Below are 27,013 nucleotides of genomic sequence, written 5' to 3'. Positions count from 1 at the left end.
CATATCACACATATATACACCATACATACAACCACACATGCATACACACACCACACATACACACACATACACACACCACACATACCACACACATACATATCACACATATATACATCATACATACAACTACACATGCGTACACACACACACACCACACCACATATAACACCAATATAATACATTGAATGTAAATTGTCTGAGCCCACCAACTAAAATGCAAAAATTATTCAATTGTTTGGTTTGGTTGGTTTCTGAGACAGGGTCTCACTATGTAGCCTTGAATTCATGTAATTCTCCTGCCTTAGCCTCCAAGGTACTGAGATTATGAGCAGGACATACTATGTCCAACTTTAAATTAGGCTTTTTCTTTAGTTTGATTTTTGTCAAATAAGACAGAATTTCACGCTGTAACCCAGTCCAGCCTCCTCATCGTGCCAATCCTCAGCTACCCAAGTATTTGGATTATAGGCTTATGCCACTACATCCAGCTCTTGCTTTTTTGAGACAGTCTCACTCTGTAGCCCAGGCTAGCCCCAAACTCATGCCAATACTTCTGCCTAAGCTTCCCAAGTACTGAGATCAGAGTCATGAACCATTACACCCATTTGTTAAAGAAGTATTTCACACATAACGGTAAAAGGGCTGGGCACAGTGGTGGTGCACGCCTTTAATCCCAGCACTTGGGAGACAGAGGAAGGTGGATCTCTGAGTTTGAGGCCAGCCTGGTCTACAAACTGAATTCCAGGACAGCCAGGGCTACACAAAGGGAACCTGTCTTGAAAAACAAAAACAAACAAACAAATAATATTATTTATAAAGGGAAAACAAAAAAAGGGATATTATATATAAAGGTGGAAAACTGCTTACATGCAAAGTGCTTATATTAATATCAGATAAAGTAAGTACCCAAGCAAGAAAAATGACAGGAATGAAGAGAGACATTACTCCGGCAGTGGCGGCGCACGCCTTTAATCCCAGCACTCGGGAGGCAGAGGCAGGTGGATCTCTGTGAGTTCAAGGCCAGCCTGGTCTACAGAGTGAGTTCCAGGAAAGGCACCAAAGCTACACAGAGAAACCCTGTCTCAGAGAGAGAGAGAGAGAGAGAGAGAGAGAGAGAGAGAGAGAGATTACATAATGATAAAAGGGTCAGGTTGTCACCAAGAGGATGAGATGATGCCCTCAGCAAGACTTCAGAATCAACTCAGAAGACAAGCCGCCTGTCGAAGCAAAACCAGCTCCTTCATAGAGAACGAACGAAGGGACCCTCTGGGGTTGCCCAGGGCAACAAAGAAACTCCAGCCTGTCCAGCTCTCAGTTGGATTAAAAACCACTAGTTTTGGAGGTCACATGGCTGGGTAGCATGTGGTTAGTCCCCACTTCCTCCTTGGTCGACACCCCTGCTGCGTGGGTTGCGGCTGTGATTGCCCGAGGCAGTCTTGGGGAACCTGCAAACACTGGCGTTTTGCTTGGGCCTGCAGAAGACAGGCAGGTAATTAGGGTGGATGAAAGGCTGGCCTTACCCACTGTCTCTCATCTCCTGCCTTAACCTTCGGGTCAAATTTGACTGAGTTCTATGGGTTGGCATGTGAAACATTTGAGAAATGTTTTGCCCAAAACTATCAAACAGGGTTAACTTGAGCTAGACTTGCCTAGTCTGTCTCTCGCCCAGCCTTCGAGGCCAGTGACACCTACAGCCGCCATGACTGGAAACTGTGAAAAGAGGTGGTTCCCGAGCTCTTAGAAATGCCGCACTTAGTCACAGAAGTGCCATGAACGTTCCTCCCATTTCCTGGCCATCGCTCCCTCATTATTCCTACCTGAGTAGGGTAAGGGAGCTGATTCCATTCATTTATTTATTGTTTTGTGCTTTTGAGACAGGGTCCTGCTATGTAGATCAGGGTGACCTAGAACTCACATGTAGTGTCGTCTGGCCTTGAACTTGTGACTCCTTGTCTTGACTACTGGGCTTGTGGACATTTGCTTCCATGTCCAGCTGGAGAAGCTGACTCAGGAGCAAAGATCTCTCTTCTCCATTCTTTGCTCACTGAATAAAGCCTTCACCTCTACTACCAGACATTCATTATCCCCAGCATCCATCTCTCGAGCACTGGTCTTTCCACGGGATGAGCACCACAACCTGGGTCTAGTAATGACTTCACCAAGAAGACAGAACCATCCTAAACAGAATGTGCCTAACAACATAGCTTCAAATAGAGGCAGCAAAATCTGTAGAAACTAGAGAAGAAATGGGAAAATACACCATTATAGTTAGAGACTGCAACACACCTCCCTCAGTAACTGATATTGTAAGTGAGCAAAGGAGTAACCATAGATATATAACTGAGTCGTCCCATCAACTGAATGGATCCCGTTGACTTTCGCAGAATCTTCCATCAAATAAGAGCTGAACACACCATCTTCTCAGGTGCAGTAGAGCTCTAATAGACCATAGTGTAGGTCATAACACATCCTGACACACTTAGAAGGAGCTAACATTTTTGGTTGTGAGCCGAGCCTTTAATGGCTCAGCCATCTCCTCTGCTTACTTAAAAAGACTTAAAATGATATAAAAGTATTTTCCAAAATGAAGTTAAATTTGAAGCCAATAAGAAAAAAAAAATACCTGGAAAAGTCCTTAGAAACTGAACTGAGCCGGGCAGTGGTGGTGCACGCCTTTAATCCCAGCACTCGGGAGGCAGAGGCAGGCAGATCTCTGTGAGTTCAAGGCCAGCCTGGTCTACAGAGCGAGATCCAGGACAGGTTCCAAAGCTACACAGAGAAACCCTGTCTCAAAAAACAAAACAAAAAACGGAAGAAAGAAAAGAAACTGAACCGAATATTTCTTCTTTAGTTTGGCTTGGTTTTTTTGTCTTTGTGTTTTGTTTTGCTTGCGGTGAGGTCTTCTTTTATAGCCTAGACCTATGTAGACTGGCTTCTCAAACTTGTGGCAATCCTCCTGCCTCTACTTCCTGAGAGCTGGAATTTTACAGCCACGTGGCCACGCCCCTGGCAGCACATTTCTAAAGTGGGAGAGAAAACCATTCAAAAAAAAAAAACAAAAATGAAAACACAGCACATGAAAATTCGTGGGATAGGAGTAAGTACTGCTGAAGGAAACTTTTTGGCATTAAATGTTTATCTTAAAAGAATAAGGGTCACAGTTCAAAAGCTAATCTTGGTCTGGCATGGTGGTATGTGTCTACACTCCCGACACTCGGGGGAGAAACAGGGGAATGGGAAGGTTTAAGGCAAGTTTGGGCAACACAGTCCTGTACACACACACACACACACACACACACACACACACACACACACAGAGAGAGAGAGAGAGAGAGAGAGAGAGAGAGAGAGAGAGAGAGAGAGAACTAATTTTCCTCCTTAACAAACTAAGGGAAGAAAATAAGCAAAAGCAAGTGAGTAACAGAGATAAGAGAAAAAAATCAGTAACCTTGAGCACGGGAAAACAGGAAAAGCAACAACATGAAAACAAGCTGAAGTCAGGGCAGAGCAGACCTGTAATCTCAGCTACAGCGAAGGCTGAAGCAAGGTGATCCCTTAAGCCTGTAAATTCCAGGCTGAAACCAAGTCAGTAACTCACACTTGTAATCCCAGCATTCGGGAGGCAGAGACAGGTGGACCATTACAAATTGAGGGCCAGCCTGATCTATATAGTGAGCTCCAGGACAGCCATGGCTACATCGAGAAACCATGTCTCCAAAAGACATTAAAAACAAAAAGTTCTATACCAATCTAAGCAGCAAGAGGCCCTTATTGGGGGGAGGTGGAGACACAAAAAAGCTGGATATAGAGGAACCTGAACTTCAGCACTTGGGAGGCCCGAGAACTACTACAAGTTTAAGACTAACCCATGCTACGTAGTGAGATTCTATCTCAAAAACCCAACAAAACAAAGATCAGAAAATAAAAAACAGGCAGATTCTTTGACAAGATCGATAAAGAGATGTGCACAGAAGTCCTTTAATTCAGAAGAAAATGGACCAATTTGTTAAAGCCTCAAACTGCTAAAAAGAAAAACTCCCCTACGAGGAAACAGAAAGACTAAATAGTCCTGCACCTGCTAGAAGAAATTGAATGTCTAGTTAAAAACCACTCCCACCCAGAAAGATTCCAACCCTAGAATTTTATCAGATATTTAAAGAAGGCATTAAAACCTTTATCCACACTGTCAGAAAAATAGAGGAGGCTGGGGCATGATGGTGCACACCTTTAATCCCAGCACTCAGGAAGCAGAGGCAGGCAGATCCCTGTGAGTTCCAGGCCAGTCCTGTCTACATCACAAGCCTCACGGTAGCCTGGACTAGGTAGAGATATCCTGTCTTGAAAAAGAAAAGAAGACAAGACTTGAAGAGCACCTATAAAGTACACTTCCCCCCGGGGAGGCCTTCCTTCCTGTCAAACTTAGAAGCACCTGAAGCCAACTTTAATTTTATTTTTAATTAACTAATGAATTAATATGTTGTGACAGGTTCTCATTATGTGGCTCCAGCTGGCTTGGAACTCATTCTGTAGAGACACAAGCCTTTCCAGGAAAGTCACCAGAAAACTCTTGTTTTCCCCAGACCCCAAATAAACACTGGACTCATCTGCTTGAGTGTATTCTCTCTCCTTGCTTCCCCATCCAAATTCAAGCTGTGTCCTGTACCCTCCCTCCCTCTTCCAAAGGCATGGCTAAAGATATTGAAATGGCATGGGTGACTTTTAACTCAGAATTTTAAAAAAGAGAAGAATGGGGATGCAACCCAGAGCATTTTCTAGCACATTGAGGTCCTGTCTTTTAAATTCGGTCCCAGACCCAGGCCCAGCTTCCTTTAAGTGACAAGAGTCACTTAATGAAATACTAATTATAGTTGCTTTCATTCGGCTCTCAGAAACTCCCCCAGGGGTCTCATCTACTACTGCTGATCTGCCATAGACCCTATGATCCCCAGGTCCACGGGATCCAACACCTTTCTGGCCTCTGAGGGGCCCTGAACTCACATGCATGTAACACCACCCATGATTACAGGGCAGCACACACTCAGCTCTGAAGAGAGGCTCTTAGCCTTTCTTGGAAGTTATGGAAAGGCGGAGTAAAGTTTAGAAAACCGAACTAACTTGAATGAAAGGAGCTTACGTATTCTCCTTTATCACTGAGCCTCGACACCTTTCCTATGAACCATAGCACCACGTAATGCAGTTTCTCAACCCATAAACCAGATGCAGTTGGCCAGGGCCAGTGTTCCCAGGGAAACTGCAGGCCAGGAGGGCAAAATTCCATGGATAGGAAGTAACTTCCCTAAAGGAGAAATAGATCCAGGTTTGGGAAGCTGATGTGTTGGTCAGAAGTTTGAATGACAGGAAGAAAAGGAAAATGGGCTTCTGGAGCAGATCTGGCAGGCAGTGGGTTTCCTCACACCTGCCTGTGCCTAGGTGTTCCTTATACACAGCTCTTTCCACCCTTCAGACCTCAGCCTAAGAGGCATTCCATTGCTGGGAGGTGGTGCACACCTTTAATCCCAGCACTTAGGAGGCAGAGGCAGGCCGATTTGAGTTCTAGGACAGCCTGATCTACAGGACATCCAGGGCTACACAGAGAAACCCTGTCTCAAAAAAAAAAAAAAAAAAACCAACCAAACAAAAAAGGCGTCCCCTTTGGGAGGCCTTTCCACCATCCCCACCCCTGTCTACTAAGTGTCCTTAGGTTCGTGCATACATTCAGAAGTGGCTCTCTGTTCCCGGGAAGAGCCTGCCCTACGTCCTCTCGTGTCACCCGAGCCACATCACGTTAGGTCTCTGGAGGCTCCATGGAGCCCAGGTCAACTGTTCCGGCACATTGCAAGCCATTGAACAAATGGAAGTAATCAGCCAGGCATGCTGGCACAGGCCTATACCCCCAGTACTCTGGAGGCCGAGAAAGGAGGATGGAAGATGGAAGTTTGGTGGCCAGATTGGGCTCTGTGATGAGTTCAAGGCCAGCCTGGGCTCCATAACAAAAAAAAAAAAAAAAAAAAAGCAAGGCAAAACAACAAAACAAACAGGCAGAAGTGATCTCTAACTCTTCCAGAAACTCACACAGGTTCAGAGACCTGTACAAACCAAACGAATTCATCAGCCCCAGCTTCCCTGACACATGACACTTTGATTCAGTTTGCAGAACTTGTAGTTTGAGATGCCAAGTGACCTTCTGATTGACAGTGGGTTAAACCAGCATTTGATCAAGCCCAAAGGAAGCAGGGGATTGTACCAGGCTTTTTCTTTTGGGCTACCAACCAGCTCCCAAATCATGACATGGAGGCTTAATATTAGTTATGAATGCTTGGCCTTATCTTATGCTCATTTAGACCCAGCTCTTATAACTTAACCTGTTTCTCTCTATCTACAGTTTGCCTCAGGGCTTTTTACCTTTCCTTCCTTCCGTGTGTCCAGGGGGTGGCTGCCTGGCCCGGGGTGTCTCCCTCTCTTTCTCCCTTGTTCTCTCCTTCTTCTCTCTTGACCCCAGATCTCTCCTCCTCCTCATTCTCTCTGCCCGCCAGCCCTGCCTAACTCTCTCCTGCCCAGCTATTAGCTGTTCAGCATTTTATTAGACCCATCAGGTGCCTTAGGCAGGCAAAGCGAATCAAATGCAACACATCTTTACATAATTAAACAAATACAGCATAAACAAATGTAACACATCTTTACATAGTTAAAATAATACTCCACCAGAAGGGATCAGCATGAGGAAGTGCTTCTCTACACCAGGGCCATCCCCAAACAACCCCCTTTCTCCACACTCCAGACATCCTGTCCATCCAGCACAAGGCCAGCCTAGTTGCCCACCACAAAGGCCCCTCTAGGCTGAACTCCATGACAGTGAGCCCAGGAGAGAGAAATAATGTCCTCAGCCTCGTCATTGGTGGCCGCCAGAGGACGAGGCTCTGAGGGCAGCAGAATTTGGATAATTAAAGACACTGGGTCTGGGTGTGGTGGCAAATGTCCTTAATCCCAATTCTTGAGGGGCAGGTGGATCTCTGTGAGTTCTAGGCCAGCCTGGTGTACATAGTGAGTCCAGGCTATCCAGGGCTACATAGTGAGACCCTGGAGAGAGAAAGAGAGAGAGAGAGAGACAGAGACAGAGACAGAGACAGAGACAGAGACAGAGAGACAGAGAACAAAACAAAGAGTAAAGGGCCTGAGGGTTCTAGCCCAGGGATAGCGTGCCTGCCTAGGATGCACACTGCATGAGGTCCTAGGTTCCATCCCCAGCACCTCAAAAAAGAAAGGAAAGCATTAGTGTTGTAGCTGAGAGGAGGGAGACCATGAATGGCAAGGAGAGGTTATCAATGTCGGGGAGTCACGGGGCTGGGGTGGAACACAGGCCTGTGTATGCGTGCTGGGCAGACTCTACCACTAAGCTGTGTTCGCAGCTCGGGGAGGTCTAGTTATAACTCTAATCAGTGCTGTGAGTGGAACAGGGCTGGGGAGTATTCTAGAGTGGTCCCCTTTTAGTTGAGAGATTATTAGTAGCCCTACCCACCGGGCACTTTGTGTGCATCTTTCAGAATGCCATTAAACTAGAAAGCAACTCCAGTGGCCTGTGAACGGCCCAGCAAGTAAAGACAGCTGTCGCCTGGCATAGGACCTGAGCTCTGTCCTCAAGGGCCACACAGTGGAAGGAGAGAGAAATGACTCCTACAGGCTGACCTCTGACCTCCACATGTGTGCCGTGGGACGTGTGAGCATGCCACGGGAGGTGTGAGCGTTGCCGTGGGACGTGTGAGCTCGTGCTTGTACATAAACATGCATGTGCACAAATGAATAAATGCAAATTGAAAAAGCAGTTTCTGAAATCTTAGCCCCCAAAGAGGTACATTTAATTAAAATCAGTTTTTTTTTCAGCTCTTTATGAGTAGCCCAAGGCCCAGCGGTCTAGCAATCCTCCAGTCCCTGCTGGAGAAAGCTGTCCTAGCTGAAACCTCCCTGCCTCCCCCTGTCCTCCCCACTGTCCCACACCCATTCGCCTCTCACCTCATTCTGCTGTGTGTCCCCAGCCTCCGAGTCCAACCTGTCCTTGTCTCTGGACCTCCACGAGGCTGCCAGGGTCCCCTTTCCAAACAGCAGCTCTGCCCAGGACATTCCCTGAGCCTTCCCGACTGCCCCACGGCCTTCAGGCTAAAGTACAAATTCTTCAGGGCAGAACACCGCCCTGAAGACTCAGCAGCCGACCCTCCTCCCCAGCCGGCTTCTGCCCTGTGTCCCTTCCTTATCTGTCACGTCAGCTGCTCTCCAGCCAGGCCTTGGAAGAGCACTGTCCCGCAAAAACACACTGTTGGGGGCCGGCAAGAGGCTGTGTTGTCTACCAGAATCTTCCTAATCTTGTTACTCAGAGTCCAAGGCCAGCTTGGGCCAGATAGTGAGACCTTGTCACACTAAACAGAAACAAAATGAAAACCTTCCCTTTAAAATCCTGCCGCAAAGACGGGGGCGTGGTTCAGAGGCAGAGCACGTGCCTGGTGTAGGTGAGGCCCTGGACTCCATCCTCAGCACATAAACACAAGCCCCAAATTCTTCAGCAAGCTGATTGCGATCGCTCTGTGGTAACAGCGCAGCCAGACTGTGCTTGGACTGTGTTCTCCCTTGCTTTACTCTTAAGAGAGGGCTCCTACGGCCCTCATCACCTTCTCCGTTCTCTCCTGCACCATGCAAAGCCAAAGATATCCCATCGTTGCCTTTTAAAAAACTTTCTATATTTGTTATTTTGGATTAATGAGACGGTGTCTCAGATGGCAGCTCAGCCTGGACTAGAACTATGTAGCCCAGGCTGGCCACCGACCGACTCACTATAATCCTTTTCGCCTCAGACTCCTGAGTTCTGCCTGGAATGAAAGGTGTAAGTCATCACACTAGGCTATTTTTAAAATTTTGTTTTCCACTCCTTTCTTCCCTTCTTGTTAAAAACAATTCCTCGGGCTGGAAAGATGGCTCGGTGGTTAAGGGCACTGACTGCTCTCCCAAAAGACTGGGGTTCAAATCCCAGCACCCACATGGCAGCTAACAACTGTCTGTAACTCAAAGATCTGACCTGCAGGCAAAACACCAATGCACATAAAATAAAAGTAAATGAAAATTAAAAAACAAAACAAAATTCCACTGCGAGGCCGGGAGAGCGTGGCCCGAGCTCCCGCGGTGCTTCCCGGCATGGCAAACCCCGCCTCCCACCTCTGAGCTCTGCTCCTTCCTGGGCGGTGTGACGACGTTGGAAGCTTGGAACAGATTAAGGGGAGAGAAAGTGGGGGAAATATCTTTGAGGCTCTGGATTACTTATTTTCCTTGACTTTCCATTTGCTCGTTTGTAAAACAAAATTTCTGCAGCCTTGACAGGCAGGGTCCAGATGTCTCCAGCCTGTAGGGCTTCGGCAGCCTCCGAGACTCTGGGAGTCATAGCCGGGATCTTAGCGCCACCTCGTGGGACTTGGGCGGAAGTGGTCGAGGAGCAAACGAGGGAGCCCACGACCTCAGGAGCCCAACGTGGGTGCCAGAAACTAGGTCAGACCTACGAAGGTGGAGGCGAACACGAAACAGGCAACAAGGTGGTTCCTGTTCACCCACAGTCAGCCTCTCTGTCTGCTTCCTCCCTTCAAGGGAGGGTCCCATTAGGTAGCGGAGGACGACCCTACACTTCCGATCTCTGCCCTCAACTTCCCGAGTGCTGGGATCACAAGTCTGCACCACCACGCTCGGTCTCCCGCCCTTTTGTATCTTTTTGAGACAGGATCTCACAAAGTCGCCCAGACAGGTCTTGAAGCTGCCATCCTCTTGCCTTAGCTTCCTGCAAATGTCAACCGACACCCATTTGTATGCCGACTTACAGAGCTATCGTTTTCCATCCTACCTCACTGGGATCCGATGGAACCTCAGTGAGGATTGAGTGACAATTACTATCACGTGACCCTCGTTACACACAGCTCGCTATTGAAGCGAGGTCACTTTATGAAGGCGCTCCACTCCCCAAACTCCAAATATTGCAACTTCATACTGACAGGCATGTGCACAAAACAGCAACAACAACAACAGGAAAGGGGGACTGCCACTAAGCGTCATCTCCAGACACCTCCTCCCTGGCACATACACAACTGAAAGTGACTTAAACAAGAAACCGCACAAGGAAAATGGTCAGCCTTGCTGTGGCACGCGTTTGGAAATGGCTCTGAAGAAAGGGCCTGGCTCTCTGGGACAGGTGTGCCAGGCACCGATGACACCATGAGTTATGGGCCACGGACTTCGGAGGCAGGCCCGGACCTGATTTTTGTATTTTACCTGCGGTTCAGCATATGCCCCGACCTGTAAACTCAGTAGCTGGGCTTCTCCTGTGGCTCATTCAGTTACATAAAGGATAACATGTTCCTTTTAGATCAGCTCCGTTTTAGCTGATGAATTAAAAAAAGAGCTTGAAACATGCACTGTTTTGTTTTGTTTTGTTTTTTTTTGTGGCAGTAGGTCAAACCTAGGCCTCATATATACTAGGTAGAGGTTCTACCACTAATTTACACCTCCACCTCCTCAAACATAGGGTGGATAAACATTTATCTATTTGTTTATGACAAGGTCCCAGCTGGCCTGAGTTGATGGTCGTAAGACCTCAAGCTCAATATGTAGCAGAGGCTGGCCTTAAATTCCTGATTCTCCTACCTCTACCTCTTACTGTCTGGCACCATGCCTGATTTTCACTTATTTATTTTGCAGCTTCATATACATATAACATACTCTGATCCTATCCCCCATTACCCTCTCACCCCCTTATTCGTGTATATATATTAAAGAACGGAAAGTACATCTATTTATTTGTGGGGGCTGGGGGATGCATGTGCCATGGCATGTGTGCAGAGGGTGGGAGTCTCATCTTCTCCCATGTGGCTCCTAGGGATAGAACACGGGTCCTTAGACTTGATAATAAGCACATTTACCTGCTGAGAGAAGATATCACCATGTACCCCAAGCAGTGTCAAACTGGAAATTTTCCTGCCTCCGTCTCCACAGTGCTGGGATTATCATCCAAACCTCCACTGGAAAACAAATTTTAAATAAATAAATGTACATTTTACTGGGGGCTTAAATGGTACTGTAGCCCACTGCAGGGTCATCAGCTTGGTAAGGTAGCCCGGACAGGGATACACCCCCAATGAACATTCAGGGCTTGCAGTTTAAAACACATTAAGTACACATGAAAAATTACCCTCCGCGTTCACGCCATTGAAATGTAAATGTGGTCCTATTCTCCAAACTCCGCCATTTGGCCCTGGAATTCCATTTGGAATTCTGTCTCCCCGTGGATGTCATACTCGTCCCCTCTCTTCTTGTTGATAAGAATTCTCTGCCTCGGGCTTTTTGCAAGAGTTCTTTTTTTTCCCCCTGTAATGAACACTCAGTGGCTCAGCCTTGTCTTTCCAGCCTGCTGGATGGAAGTGTCCCCTGATTAATGGACCTGCCAGCCCCCAGAACTGATATCACGCTGGCAAAGGCTCAGCCTGAAAAAATGTCATTTCTTATCCCTGCTGTCCAAACCCTTCTCTTTTGTGAGCTTTGTGAGCCTCCAGGGACACCCAGAATTTCGTGTGGGTTTTGGTAGTAGCAAGGGTCCCCTTATAAATAACAAATTGAAGTAGATCGTTGGATTATTCAATAGAAATAATTTCTTTTGTCAGATAATGTGCTTCGAAGGGTAAGCGTGATCCTACCCCATTTTTTCTTTTCAGTTTTTCACTCCCAACAGTCTCACTGCAGTGTCACGATTTAAATCCCCGTGATACATCACGCTAAGCAACCCAGTTTTTAAAGATTTGTTTTCATTCCATGAGGGTTTGCTTGCACATATCATATGTATCACATATGTTGGGCCTGTTGCCCTGGGGAGGCAAGAAGGGGGCACTGGATTCTTTGGAACTGGGGTTACAGGCAGTTTTGAGGCACAAAAATCAGCAAGTACTCTTCATCACAGAGCCGTCTTTCCAGCCCCTCCTCGGTCATACGTTACACTTTCTTTATTGTGTGCAGCTGCACGAGCATGTGAGAATGGAGGTCAGAGAACAACCTGAAGGAATCTCTTCTCCCACCACGTGTGTCCCAGGGACCAAACTCCGGTCCTCAGGCTTGGTGGAAACACCCGCTGAACCACCTCACCACCCTCACCACCATCATCCTTTTTCTAGCTTCTACCTAGAGGTAAAAGCTTGTGTCTTAGTTAGGACTTGGATTGTTGTGATAAAACACCATGACCAAAATGAACTTGGGAAAGAAAGGGGGCCTTATTTCATTTTACAGCGTGTAGTTCATCATTCCACAAAGTCAGGGCAGGGACTCAAGGCAGGAACCCGAAGGCAGGAGCTGACGCAGAGGCCATGGAGGGTGCTGTTTACTGGCTTGCTCCTCGTGGTTTGATCGGCTTGCTTTCTTAGAGCACTCAGGACCACTTGCCCAGCTGAGGGAGACGCCACCCACAGTGAGCTGGGCCCTCCCCCATCAATCATCAATCAAGAAAACTCTCTACAGACCAATTTGGTGGGGGCATCTTCTCAAATGAGAGTCCTTCTTTCCAAAAGACTCTGACTTGTATCAAGTTGACATAAAATTAGCCAGCAGAACTTTCAATAAGAATTCCTTGAGAAAAAAATAGTTCTTTAGGGCTGGTGAGATGACTCAGTGAGCAAAGGCTTACGCTGCAAAGCCTGAGTTAGATCCCCAGGACCCACGTGGTGGGAGGGAAGCAGTGACCCCCAACCTCCTTCACACACATGCGCACCCCACACATACACAAAGTACATGGAGGAACACCATGAAAATACGGTGCTGTAAACAAGTCCTGGCGGCTCACTCTGTGACAGAGTGCTTGCCTAGCGCATGGGAAGCCCAGGATCCAGCTGCACGTACAGAGTCAAAGCCTGGGAATCGGGAGCAAAACCAAGGGCGCACGCTTTGACGGTTGGTTTTACCTGCATTTGTAGGTAGTTGCTGAGATTATTCAGCAGCAGACATGGAACTCTCTGTCTGCAAATGAATGGAATCCGGGGGCCGCTCCACAAGGCTACACAGGCATCTAGGAAAATGACGAGCGGTGGAATAATTTCAAGAGGACTCGTGATCCCAAAGTTGGAAAACAATGTTCTACCCTAGAATTGTATTCCGTGGGTGTGGATAAAATATGTGTGTCATTGTGATGGGGCCTAAATAAAATAAGATAGCCAAGCAGAGGCTGGAGAGAGGGTTCCATGGTAAACATGCTTGCTGGTGTAAAGAGAGAACTAAATTTCAATGTGATCTTTGGAAGGAAGAGATGCAAACCACAGACCACAGCAGGTCCACACCAAATCGGAGCAATGGCCAGAATAAATGCCTTAATTTGATTTAAAAAGGGGGGGGGCTGGGAGTATAGTTTAATATAACTCAGCCCTTGCCTAGCATGCTCGAGGTCATTTGACTAAGAAACAAACCAATGAAGAAACAAACACTCCAGTGGTGATGAGAACAGAGCCCGTGAGAAATCTAAGTCATAAGATACTCAAATGAACGCAGCGTACAAACTCCCATAGAAGAGCAGATCCGTGGCTTCCTGAGGTAGCGACTATAGAGATTCTGGGCGGCATCTACCAGATACCAAACAGCCAAACACTGAAGCAAGACAGAAAATGATCGCCTCCTCCTGTTGTTACATTGTCCGAAGACTGGAAGACTGATCTCGGGTCCTCCTGTAGTGAATTTTCTTTCAAGTGTCTGTCAAACATCAAAGGTGAAAAAGTAACCACCACGTCGAGTGGCTGGGGCTCCTCCCGGCTCAGGGTGCTGCTAATTGCACCACCAGGCAGCTCTGTCACCTGCTGACAGATTTACGGCAGCTGTTGCGCTGTTTTCCCAACAGCGATGTCATGCAGGTATTTTTAGGGCTGGCTTATTAGAATTGGGTGGATGCCCTGTGATTTCTCCCCCCCTGAGCTGGGAATCCGTGATTCAATGTCCTTATTCTGCTTAGTTTATTGTCTGCAGAGGAATTAGTCATTTCTGGGCGATGACTTCAGACCTGAGTGGACATTTCAAATCTGAATCACAGTTTCCAGCCTTCACTGTAGTCATTGTGTGATACCCATGAGTAATCAGAAATAAACAATTTGCCAATTTGCCTCCTTTACTTCTGTGCCCCCCCCCTCCGCCGCCCCATGCTTTTATCCTTTCATGTAAATGTCACACGCTGATGGTGACAATACAAAGTACCCTCTCTGGGACCAGCCTCCGTGGCTCAGGCATCTCTTCTTGTTAGTCTTCTCTCCTGGCAGCCACTCCTCATGGATCTGCCCAAAGCGGTCCCATGTATTATCCTCCACTGAACTTTAACCTAGGCACTTGAGGTGTGAGGGACCAGCAAAGGAACGGTAAGCTGAGGGGAGGTGGGGGAAAAGTCACACTTCTAAAGCAAGGGCAAGCATGCTGAGGAGTGCCCAGCCATGATCTGTGTTGAGAGTGCAATTCTAGACTCTCGGGTCCCCAGGGGCAAAGGACTGAAGAGGAACACACGGTTAAGAACAGAAACTGGAGCATGGTGCGCATGCCTTTAAATCCAGCAAAACCCGCAGCACTGCAGACAGATACAAACAAAAAGGGAGGCAAAGGCAAGGGAGATCTCTGCGAGTTCAAGGCCAGCCTGGCCTACAGAGCTACACATCGAGACCTGATGTCCAAACAACTGGAGAGATGCCTCAGTTCTTAAGAGCACTGGCTGCTTTTGTGGAGGACCTGGGTCTGACTCCTAGCACCGCATGGTGGCTCACAGTCCTCTGTAGTTAACTCCAGTTACAAGCGATCAGATGCACTCTTCTGGCTTATCTGGACACCAGGCACACATGTGGTGTACATACACACTGGTAGGCAAAACATTTGTACACATAAGAAAATAAATATTTTTTAAAAAGACTTCTTCAGTACCTGCCAATAACTCCTCACTCAGGAGTGGACCCCCATCATCCATGGATTCTACTTGGTGCAGGTGACCACGGCTCCTTTTCACCTTTTGAGACAGGGTCTTGATAAGTAGCCTGAGCTGGCCTTGAATTTACGCTCCTCTTGCCCCAGCCTTCCAAGCGCACCAGCACATGTGGCTATTTATTACCTGGATGGTTTGTCTGCATCTGTCTGCAGCGTTTCAGACTTTGCGCACCCTCTCTGCCCTCCATCTTTCTTTATGGATTAACACTTTGGGTTTTAGGAATTAGGAAGTACGAAAGCGGGAGGTCAGAGTGCGCTGGGACTCTGTACCAACCTAGTAGTTAGTTCTTCAGACATGTGTCTAGTTAATTGCTCTCACTGGAAAGGGTGACAAACTCCTTTACCTCTGGGACAGAGACAAGTGGCTGCATCTGAGCTGAGGTCCCTGGTCATTCCCCAACTGCCTCTTTAGGCATTATATGCCAAACGGCACAAGGTCTCAGACTTTAAAGACCTCTGAGGTTTTGTTGTTGTTGCTGTTCTTGGCTTTTTTGTTTGTTTGTTTGTTTGTTTTGTTTTTTGAGACGGGGTTTTTCTGTGTAGCCCTGGCTGTCCTGGAATTCACTCTGTAGACCAGGCTGGCCTTGAACTCAGAGATCCACTTGCCTCTGCCTCCTGAGTGCTGGGATTAAAGGCGTGTGCTGTTTAACTTGTATTTTAGTTAATTTTGTCTGGATGTTAAGTAATAAATGCATTGCCATTTCCTGATCCCCCCACAGGCCTTTTTGTGGACTTATATAAGCTATGGGCCATTCCATAGGTAAAAGATAAGGAAATTCATTTCTCTACCAATAACAGAAAAGAAAGAGCCAGAGAGATGGCTCAGACTTCCTTTCAAAGCTGACAACCTGAGTTTGATCCCTGGGACCCACACAGTGGAAAGAGAGAGCTGACTTCTTCAACTGTCCTCTGACGACCACTTGTATGTCATGCCATGCACACACCTATGTGCATGAGCACACACAGACACACCAAAAAAAACCTGAAAATATAACTACTAAACAAACAGGGAAAGAGGTAGACATCCCCATCTTCCCTCACGGAAGGGTTTTCCATGGAAGCAGAAGGCACAGTGCCAGACCTTGGGTGTGGTTGATAGGAAATACATGCAATCCCAGTACTCAAGCAGCTGAGGCAAGGGGATCATGAGTTTGAGGCAAGCCTGGGCCACACAGTTCAAGGCCACAACAAATGGGGACAACCTAACCTATTTCGTTCTCCTTTAAGGCTAAAAGCACACAGATGAGCGTAGCAGAGGTTACTGCCAGCTTTTACAACGTCCCGTCCTTAGACCCTCCAAAGGAGCCGAAAGGTCCCTCTCTACTCCATGTCCTAAACCTGCAGCTTCCTTGGGTCGCAGGTGACCCATAGGAAAGACAACCATCTGGGATGGTGAAGCTGAATCCTGGGGCAGGACCAATCATCTCTTGGGAGCCAGCTTGGGTCCTTCAGGCAGGAAGGACTTCTGGAGACCACCGTGCAGAAGCAGAATTGGGAATGTCATCAATCAAGCCACTCCATGGCCAGCTGCTTAATTATGTAGAGCTCTCCTCCCTGCCTCAATTCTTCCTCGATTTAAACCTAAAACTCATGTTAGTACCACAAAGATGGGCATAGGGGTCTCTGCCCCTTGATCTGTTTCTCTTCCCGTGTGCGCAGGTCTAACTGCCTCTGCTTTTCACCAGCTCTTGTCTCTTTAACTGGCGTTTGGTGTGGGTGGCTAAGCCCTGTTACACTCCTCTAGCAATCAGAACTGACTGGAAAAGCTAAGGCATCCGTTCAAAAGCCTAGACCTGCCTCTCCAAGACATGGGGTGCCAAGACTGCACACCCTATTTCTACAGAACAGGAGCTACTGGTCTCTGCCTAGAAATGGCAAGTAAAATACACCCTGTTGAATTTCAGTTTCAGGTAAGTAACACAAACATTGTTTAGTGTCGGTATGTAACGAACACTTCATGAAACAGGACTCCAGAAAACACTCATTGCTTATTGGAAATCTAAGTGAATTGGACATCCTATGTTTTTATTTCCTAAATCTGGCATTGACGATGATCAGGAAAGACATGCTAGCTGCATCTGGGGCCCACTGAGAGAGTGAGATACCAAGCATGCATAGGCCTTCTTCCCCTTCATTTTGGGATGCTTAGAGGAGATGGTACCCCACATAGTGAGGCAGGGAGATATTCACATCCATACATTTAGGTCCCTATTAGCTTATCAAATGTCTATTTAATGTACTTGTATTTTTTATGTATATGAATGCTTTGCCTACATGTATGTATGTGTACCACATGGAGCCTGGTGTCCACAGAGGTCAGAAGAGGGTCTTAGTGCCCCTGGAACTGGAGTTACCAGTGGTTGTGAGCTACCTACCACGTGGGTTCTGGAAAGTGAGCTCTGGTCCCCTGCAAGGTCAGTGCTCATAACTGCTCAGCCATCTCTCCAGCCCCCAGTACTCTTACCAGAGCCTGCAGAGATGAAACCTCTGGGACCCAGAAATCAATTAAAACAGTAAAATCGTTTTCTTTTTTCTTTCCCTCCCCTTACTTCACTCTTTTTAGTAATTTATTATTTTAAATCATGTATATGTGATGTGGGTATGGGAACATGTGTGAGGTGTCCTCAGAGTCTGGAGATGTTGGATCCTGAAAGAGCTAATGCTATGAATGGTTGTGGACTGCCAGAGTAGGTGCTGGGACCTGAATTCAGGTCCTCTGCAAGAACAATACACACTCTTAACAAATGAACTAGCCCTCCAGCCCATACTCCATTTAAACGTTAGCATCTCACAGTAGCCTAGACTGATCTCAGAATCAAGATCCTCTTGTTTCAGCTTCCAAGAGCTGGGGTATAGGTGTGAGCTGTTATACCCAGCTAAAAGTACTATGTAAATGAAAGTTGCCAGGTTTGGGTGATAATGTAGGCTAGCAATCTAAGTGGGACGGTGGCCTCCTATCTTCCTGGGTACTTTGCACTATAGTGTTTCTGTCTCTACCCAGGGACAGAATAAATCCCTTTCCTTTTGTTTAGATTTATTCATTTACTTATTTGTATTTTTATGAGACAGGATCTCATGTAGCCCAGGCTGGCCCCCAACATGTTAAATAGTGAAACTTGCTTTGAATTCCTTATCTTGCTTCCACTTCCCAAGTGCTGGGCTTATAGGCATGCACCATCACAGCTGTTCTAGTTTTATTTATCAGACAGGGTCTTGTGTTATCCTCCTGCCTCAACCTCCCCAGTGCTGGGATTTCAGGTGCGTTCCTCTTTTGGCTTCCTTTCTGTCTTAAATTCAGATTTCCTCTGTCATTTGAGTCTGATTATTTTCTTCCTGCTCTCTGAGCAGCAGACATGGTTCATTCTTACAGACAGCATAGGGGTGGGACAAGACTGATTGAGACTCATGGGGGGCCTTTGGCTAAGGAGAATCCCTTTAGTACTGGAGGGATCTGGGGAAGGCCTGGGGTCAAAGGCTTTGATGATCAAGTTTACCTCCCTAGACAAAGCCACCCTTTTGGTAGGCTAGCCACCCTCTGAGAGGCTTTGACCTTGGTCCTGGTCAACTGTCTACTCTCTCCCCGTGTCTCTGGGCTTTTCCTGGTATTTACATCTAGAAGCCAATACCTGTTTATAAACAGGGTTTGAACAGAAACCAAGGCCTGTGCTATGCTGGAAGTCACACCCAGAGTGGGTGGCCAAGATCTTGAGATGCAAGCCGTCAGGAGACTCCAGGAAGTGCCTCGCCTACTCTGCTAAGGTCTCTTCTGTCATGAACAACAGAAATAAAAATCTGACCCACTGACGTATGGACTCAAAAGACACAAGGTGGCTTGTGTGATTTAGGGAAGAACTGAAGAGCAGCCAGGGAAAGGTAGGAACGCGGGGACCCATGGGAAATTGAGTGGGAACTCCTTTCTCACCTGCCCAGAGGGTCCAAGTTGAGAACAGCTGATCCCATTTTCCTTGTGTCGACTCCATTGACAGCTGAAGTCAGGGTCAGAAAGCAGCCTGAATAACTGTGTAGTGGTCTCATGTGATAGATGCTCTGGAGTGGAGTGGTCTGGGGGTTGACTTGGTAAATATTTGATGATCTACAGCTCTCATTTTGCCTCCCTATTTGTGTTTTGGTGGAGATCAAACTCAGGACCTCACACATACCTAGGCAGATGTTCTACAGTTCAGTTATAGCCCTCAGGACCTCACACATACCTAGGCAGATGCTCTACAGTTCAGCTATATCCCTCAGCCCTGATTTTTGGCTCTTCGTGATCAGGTGGCTGCTTCATCTCCAAATACATCCTCCCAACAGTATTGCAAAAGAAAGCCAGCAAGGATGGAGTATCTCCTTTACTAAGACCTCCCCAACCTCCTTCCTTTTACAGTTCACTGGTCAGAATTGGATCAAATGCTCACCCCTACTTTGGGGAATGTTGTCAGGCAAGTGTTGGGCAAGAGAAGAACAGGCAGGGATTGTCTTAGACCAGGGCTCCATCTCCTGGACTGCCATGCCCAGCTTGTAACTAAGTTAGTGTAAGGAAGAAGGACACATAGTTATCAAAATTCAGCTTCCCAGTGACCTCATTTGAGGCCACCACTCCTAAGTGACCATATGTTGCTGAAATTCCTTCCTTGGGGAGATGTGAACAATGTCTACTGTAGCTGAAGTTTTCCTGTGCTTGCCTGGCACCATGGTCCCACAGCCACTTATAAAATTCCTGTGTCCCACCTGGTCTGTGGTCAGGACAAATCTCTCTCACCCGCTGGTCCCACAGCCGCTCAGGCTCAAATAAACACACAGAGGCTTATGTTATTTACAAATGATATGGCCTAATGGCTCAGGCTTCTCGCTAGCTAGCTCTTACATCTTAAATTAACCCATTTCTATAAATCTATACTTTGCTACGTGGCTTGTGGCTTACCAGTACTTTACATCTTGCTTCTCCTGGTGGTGGCTAGCAGTGTCTCTCTGTTCTGCCTTTCTCCTTCCTCTCTCTCTAGTTAGAAAGTCCCGCCCAACCTTATTCTGCCTCATCATTGGCCAAACAGCTTTATTTATCATTTCACAGCATACGGAACAGCATCCCCATCAGTCTACCACCTCTTTCCTAGGGTCCCCAAAATAAGCCGAGGTGCAAGTCCACCAAATTTACTTAAGACTATAGGGGAAAGGTTACAAGCAGGAGCATGGGAAACATCAATACAATCAAGGTCTGCACGCAGCATGGATGATGTCTCCCTCTAGGCATGTGGAGTCCTCCTTCCCACCCGTATCCTCTAGTCTTTCCCAGAGCCCCTGAGACCACATGCAGTAGGACAGAACTGCATATAACTGGCTGGGAGGGGTGGCTGGACACTCAGGTGAGGGTCCCATGACTCTCCCTTCTTCCCAGGAGGGAAGGTCAACAGTTAACAAGCCCAGCGGTGATGATATTTGGTGAGCAGCTGACCTCCTGGAAATGGTGGCAGTTGCTCAGATAGTCCTGCACAACTCCATTCAAGATGGGAAGGCAATCCTCCCAAAGGACCCTGGGGCTGAAGGAAGGGAGACGGAAGATGAGAGGGAAGAAAAAAAAGTACACCTCCACTTCCCTCTGCCACTGGCCTTTTCAGATACTGTGTGGTATCCTATCTGTGTACAACATCTATCTATCTATCCATCTATCTATCTATCTATCTATCTATCTATCTATCTATCTATCTATCTATCTATCTATCCATCCATCCATCCATCCATCCATCCATCCATCCATCCATCTACCCATCCATCCATCCATCCATCCATCCATCCATCCATCCATCCATCCATCCATCCATCCATCTATCTATCTATCTATCTATCTATCTATCTATCTATCTATCTATCTATCCATCCATCCATCCATCTACCCACCCACCCACCCACCCACCCATCCATCCATCCATCCATCCATCCATCTATCTATCTATCTATCTATCTATCTATCTATCTATCTATCTATCTATCTATCCATCATCTATTTATCTATTTGCAGATGTGCCAAAACACCTGAGCAAATCATCTTCCAGGAGGAAAATGTTCTCTTGGCCCCCAGTTCCAGAGGTTTAAATCCCAGGTCAGTGAGACACTGCTTTGGGACCGAGGGAGGCAGAAGACTTGGCAAGCGCAGCACAGGAAGCTGCTCATCTCAGCCAGGAATCAGGGAGACAGGAAGTGACCAGGGACAAGGTAAATCTAAGGCACGGCCTGAGAAGCCCACTTCCTCCAGGAAGGCCCCACTTTCCCAGTTTTTGCCACCTCCCAGCTGCCCATTCAACCCTGATCCATCCATGGATGAATCTACCATGAAGTTGGAGCCCTCATCTGGCCATTTCCCCCAAAGTCCCAGCTCTGAACACTGCATGGAGGACTAAGCCTTCGACCCTTGAGCCTTAGGGAATATTTTGTATCACAATCACACCACTAGGCTCGAAAAGAATGACTATATCATTTGTAAGGCCCAAGACAAAACAAATGAAGGACTCATTGTTAAAAATCATCAGGAATTGCCAACAAGGGGTCTTTCGGACACAGCCTTATCTGACTGCAGAGATCACATGTCCATAAACCCTGCCCTGGACCGCCCATCCTTGGAGAGTGTAGTTCAACATTCAACTGGGGGGCTCATTTGCTTTTATTGTTCATGCCCATTTTTTTCCGTTCCTCCCCGTCCCATGCTCATTCAGACTTTGCAATGCCAGCCTGTTATTGATCCTCAGAGTGGTCCCCATCTCATCCTACAGATGAGGGCTTCTCAAAGAAGTCCTTCACTATGGTATATGATCACTCTGGGACTGGAAGCCAGGCTTTCTGAATTCAGAACCCATGTTCATTTGTACTCTGTCCTAACAAACTTGATGAGGTAAAGGAAATTGCTTTGGTGAGACCAGCTGGTGAAATCAGAGGTGAAGGGGCCTCAACTCCTAGGACCCATGAGGTCAGGTAAGGACATCTTCCCAGAAGCAGTGATACAGGGTGGATTAGAACACTGAGGACCTCAATGGGAGCCATCAGGGAGCTGAGCCAAAATTCACTCACAGTGTTCTCTGTCTCTGTCTCTCTTTATGCATACATGCATATATAATATACATTAAGATATATCTCTATATATACTATACACACACACACACATCAGCACTGAAGACTGATACTAGAACTTTGTGCATGTGCATGTTAGGCAAGCATTCTGTCACTCAGCTATATCCTAGCCCAGTTTTTATTTCTTATTTTGAAACAGGATTTTACTAAGTTGCCCAGGTGAGCCTCGAACTTTCAACCCTCCTATCTCAGTTTCCCTGAGCTGCTGGGATAATAGTCTTGCAGCAGGCCCAACTCTTTAGTTTTAATTAATTTTTTAAGTCTGTATACAAAATACTGGGTTTCACTAGTATATCTTCATGCATATATATCATTCATTGTACTTTGCTCATGTTTATCCCATTGCCTCCTTGTTCCTCTTTCCCCTTCTTAATAGTTCCTTCGTTCTCCCAAGAAGTTCTTCTTCTATTCCATTAACCTATGTGTGTGGTATATATATGTGTGTGTGTGTCTGTGTATGTGTGCCTGTGTGTGTCTGTGTGTGTGCTTGTGTGTGTCTGTGTGTGTGTCTGCTCTGTGTGTGTGCCTGTGTGTGTGTGTCTGCTCTGTGCATGCATATGTATGTGTCTGTGTCTGTGTGTTCTGCATATGAGAGAAAAGATTGAAGCATTTGTCTTTCTGAATCTGGTCTATTTCACTTAATGCAATGACCTCCAGTTCCAACCATTTTCCTCCAAGTGACACAATTTCATTTTTCCTTCCTTGTGGGGAGCCGGAGAAAAGGCTCAGTGATTAAGAGTGCTTGCTGCTCTCCCAGAGGACCCAAATTCAGCACCAATATCCAGAGGCTCATACCTGCCTGTAACTCCATCTCCTTTTCTGTCCTCTGCAGGCATGGCGTGCATACACACAAACCACATTCACATACACATGCATTTACATAATTTAAAAGCTCCATGTGTTTATACACCATATTAACCGGTTTTTTGTTTTTTAAATTTATTTATTTATTATGTATACAGCATGTATGACTGCAGGCCAGAAGAGGGCACCAGATCTCATTACAGATGGTTGTGAGCCACCATGTGGTTGCTGGGAATTGAACTCAGGACCTCTGGAAGAACAGCCAGTGCTCTTAACCTCTGAGCCATCTCTCCAGCCCCTTAACCATTTTTTTTTTTCCATTCATGTGTGGTTGTGTTGTGCCCAGGTTGTAAAACCTCTAAGCAAGACCACCACAGAGCCGATATCCAACGCAAGCACACAGGGGTTTATTAATAACAAAGCAAGCCCGGGCTTGGTCCGTGTTCAGTACTCAACACAGTGGGTGGAGGAGGATGGCCCCGAGCACTCACTTCTAGAGGTTTATATAGGAAGATTTATGTGCAGAAGGTTAAATATCTCGGGATTGGATGAAGGGGCTCTGGGTGAGGCAGTTCTTTGAAGTTACTGGCTGAACTATAAGCGTGAGGTTATAATGGCTAACAGGATGCAGAGTATCTACAGAGACATAAGTTTTTCACTCCCTATGTCCTGTTTTTGCTGAGCCCAGGATATATACATTCAGATTTATTGTTCCAGTTCTATTTTCCCATAAGTTCAATTTCTGGTCAGTTGAGTCCATTACTCCCCATATCCTGTTTTACCAAGTCCAGGATATATAGATTTATTGTTCCAGCCTTATCTGCGCATGAGTTCAACTTGTAGTCAGTTCTAAAACTGCTGGTCAGCAAATACCTTTGGAGGAAGGGGGCCATCTCTCAAAAGGCTACTGATTTTTCCCTTTCAGTTGGACACGTTAGAGTTAACTCAGCAAAGCACAGTGGTTGGGTGCCTTTGGCCTCAGCGCTTGGGAGGTGTGAGATTTCTGAGGCAGTGTAGAGACAGAAGGCCGAAAGAGACCAGAGTCTGACCTTAACAGTTGAACCTGTGTTTATTAGAACACACAGTGGTGGGGGCAGCCTCTCTCTGCCAGGGGAAAAAAGCCAGCTGTGACCTGTTATAGGGGTGGGAGGAAGGGCTTGGGAGGAAGGAAGCTGTTGCGGCCATAGGGGGCTCTTTGTCTCTCCTTCCTGAAATTGTTTGCCCAAGGCAAGACAGACAGACTATCAGACATTCCTCTCTGGGATGGTCAATAAGGGTTGAGCAAGCTCAGCTGTGATCTTGTTGTGGGATACTCACCTGAGAAGACTGGACATGGGTTTAAGCCAATAGAAAGTCTTTATTAGCTGGCCATAAACTGCACTGGGTGTTCAGGATGCACAGCCCTGAGCCCTTCTCAGGGTAAGCTTTTAAACATAAAAACCATAGCCTAGGTTGACATACTTCCGTTAACAAGAACAATTAATCAGAAGTAGAACTACAGGAAGCCAGAAAGCAAGGTTAGGGCATTCAGAGACTTTCCCACGACCGTGGACTCTGATGGGTTAGGCCTTGGTCTTACTTTTGGCAGGTGGTGCTGTCTCCATGCAGAGTTTTACAACGTGAATGGTACTTCCATCGTGGAATCAGCTGTGCTAAGGTCTCGGGGCCTACCAAGGTCTGGGGCCCTGTTCCAGTCTCACAGGAATCTTGTTTTTACACTCTGTTGGGAGGCAGAGGCCAGCCTGGTCTACACAGCAAGCTCCAGACCAGCTAAGACTACATAGTTAGAAAAGAAGAGTTGATCCAGATGGGTAAGTCAATCACTTGGCCAAGGTGGGTCACCCTAAGCCATGCTGAAGAGATAGAAGAGATGGCCCTCTAATGAGATAATGTACTTTTCTTTTCCAGAATTCCCTCTCCTTTAACAGAGGCTCCACGAGTCATCATGGGGTTCTGTCGGGTCCGCCTGCCTTTCTGAGTCCAACTCAATCACAGCTTCCCCCTTTCTTCTCTCCTATCATTTCTTTTGAGCTGCTGGGGACCAGCCTCAGCAGTTTCGGGGGTCTGAAGGATGGGATACCTGGAGGATGGGATACCTGGAAGGCGCAATAACGACTCAGAGACAATGTTCATGCAAGCTGACAGGTCACTTCGGGCTTCTGCAGTTGCTAAGTTTCTTTTTCTTCCCTGGCTTCTCTTAGCTTCTCTTAGCTTCTCTGAGCTTTTCTTAGTATCTCTTGGTTTCTCTAACTTCTCCCACTTTAGCTTCTGCTTTTGCTCTGGTGACCTCAGTCTTTTATCATCATAAGTAAAGGGGGAACAGAAAGAAAAGGGGAAATCACCCAATACAAAATGTTCTCAGGATTCCAAAGGTTATTCTTAGAAAATCACCAATATATTCTTCGCCATCCTTTACTAAACACAGCAGCTATCCCAGACTTAACACCAAAGCAAGCATAATCTATTTTATTATTAATGATTATACAATCTTCTGAGCATTTGACCCAGAGGCTAGCAACATGCAATTTTGCAAAAAAGGTAAAAATAAGAACAGTGGTCAGTGTACCAGACAGTCATTTCCTCCTCACACAGCCTGCTCCAACCTCAGGACCCCTGTAGCCACCTAAGTTCCTCCTCAGCCCTCTGCAAACACCAAGCCCCGTGACTGGTGGGCCACAATGACCTCAGACAAGAAATCTGTCCCTGCAAGTCAGCAACTTCTGTCCTTCTATATCCAACAATTCCAAGGAAGAACTAATCTAATTTATAGAGCTTCTATGAAAGGAAGCTCACCTTTCTTGGCAGCTCCTTTCAATCTAGGAACTCAATAAAGCTTGTAGCAATCACTCCATCAATTGCCACATTATCTCCACACTCCTTCAGGAGGAATAAAAAATATCTGGATTAAAGTTGCCATCTCCCTTTCTTGGTGGAGGCCACTATTTTCCTCTTGTTCTAGGTTCCCGCACATTTAGTCTGTCATCCCATCTATATGTTGCTCCATCCACAGTCTTCAGCCAATACCCCTTAGGGTCTCAAGTTTTACACAATGTCCTTGGAATAGCCTTAGAAACTGAATTATTCATCACGGCCAATTTGAGTCCAGTGTGTTGATACACATCATACCATGTGCTATAGTTGACCACACATTCAGTACAGTTTATCCAAGCCTAAAAAGCTCCTCCAGGCTGCAGGTTCTTTTCCATGAACTGCATAACTGCCTTAACCCCAGCCTGGGTGATCATCTCTGCATAATTTCCTGTGAAATTTATTTCACTCCTTTCCTGCATCACAGAAGTCACCATTGACCTAGGAACACAGAACATGAAGATCAGATAGAAGAAAAAGACTAGAATTACAAGAAGTATTTATATGGAGAAGGACATGACATGTGCATGCCATAAAGCATGACCGTGGGACACGCAGGCATTTCTGCCTTAGCCCTCTAGAGGCATGCTAAGCAGAAGATCCGGAGGGGAACACATGGAGGGTTGATGATCCACAATCTCGGGTCCCCTTCTCTCCAGTCTCTGCTGGCAGCACGTCAGCCATCTTATATTCCGTCCCCGGCACTGAGCGGCGGCCAGAATCTAAGCATGCTGTCTCTGGTACTCTGGGCTTCCTTACTTACTCTTTCTCAAAAGCTCTCCTTCCTGCTCTATGACTGCTTGTCCACCATGTGGCTGACCTCCATGCCAGCTTAATTCAAATGCCATGGCTTTCCCTCTTTCTCCTCTTCATCTTCCTTCTCCAAGTAGCTGCAGAGATTTACAGATTACCAGCCCAGGGGATTTAATTTTAAACACTAATAAAATTGCCCTCAAGTTTCCTTGTGAGTCCATTTTTTGGGTTTCTCGTTTGGTTTGTTTTGCTCTTGGGGACAGGGTCTCACTGTGTAGCCCTGGCTAGCTTAGAACTCACTATGTAGATCAGGCTGACTTCATCAATCCATCTACCTTTGCCATACCCCGCACCCCACACCACCACCCAGTGCTGGGATTAAAGGTGTGTACCACCAAATTCTGTTATTAGTTAGACTAAGAACCCCAAGAGGGAACCCTGATTTGCCCAGTAACATGCGGTGACC

At 46.7% G+C, this 27,013-nt stretch overlaps 1 protein-coding gene across 4 annotated transcripts in view; it reads right to left on the bottom strand.

Moving 5' to 3' along the window:
• The window catches only part of Kifc3 (kinesin family member C3), an 89,177-nt gene extending 80,813 nt beyond the window's left edge, over positions 1-8,364 (bottom strand). Inside the window, exon 1 of one of the 4 annotated variants that reach the window (XM_076571639.1) lies at positions 8,008-8,364. In XM_076571639.1, coding sequence (XP_076427754.1) covers positions 8,008-8,115 — 108 coding nt within the window. In that variant the 5' untranslated portion in view covers positions 8,116-8,364. The remainder of the gene's footprint in view (positions 1-8,007) is intronic. The other 3 variants (XM_076571633.1, XM_042277273.2, XM_076571638.1) reach the window with 3 other exon arrangements.
• Positions 8,365-27,013: the final 18,649 nt, after the last annotated feature.

The sequence above is a fragment of the Peromyscus maniculatus genome, chromosome 5, assembly GCF_049852395.1.
Source record: "Peromyscus maniculatus bairdii isolate BWxNUB_F1_BW_parent chromosome 5, HU_Pman_BW_mat_3.1, whole genome shotgun sequence".
NCBI classification, from domain to species: Eukaryota; Metazoa; Chordata; class Mammalia; order Rodentia; family Cricetidae; genus Peromyscus; species Peromyscus maniculatus.
Note: the sequence above shows the minus strand (reverse complement) of the source record. Positions and strands in the feature narration are given on the sequence as shown.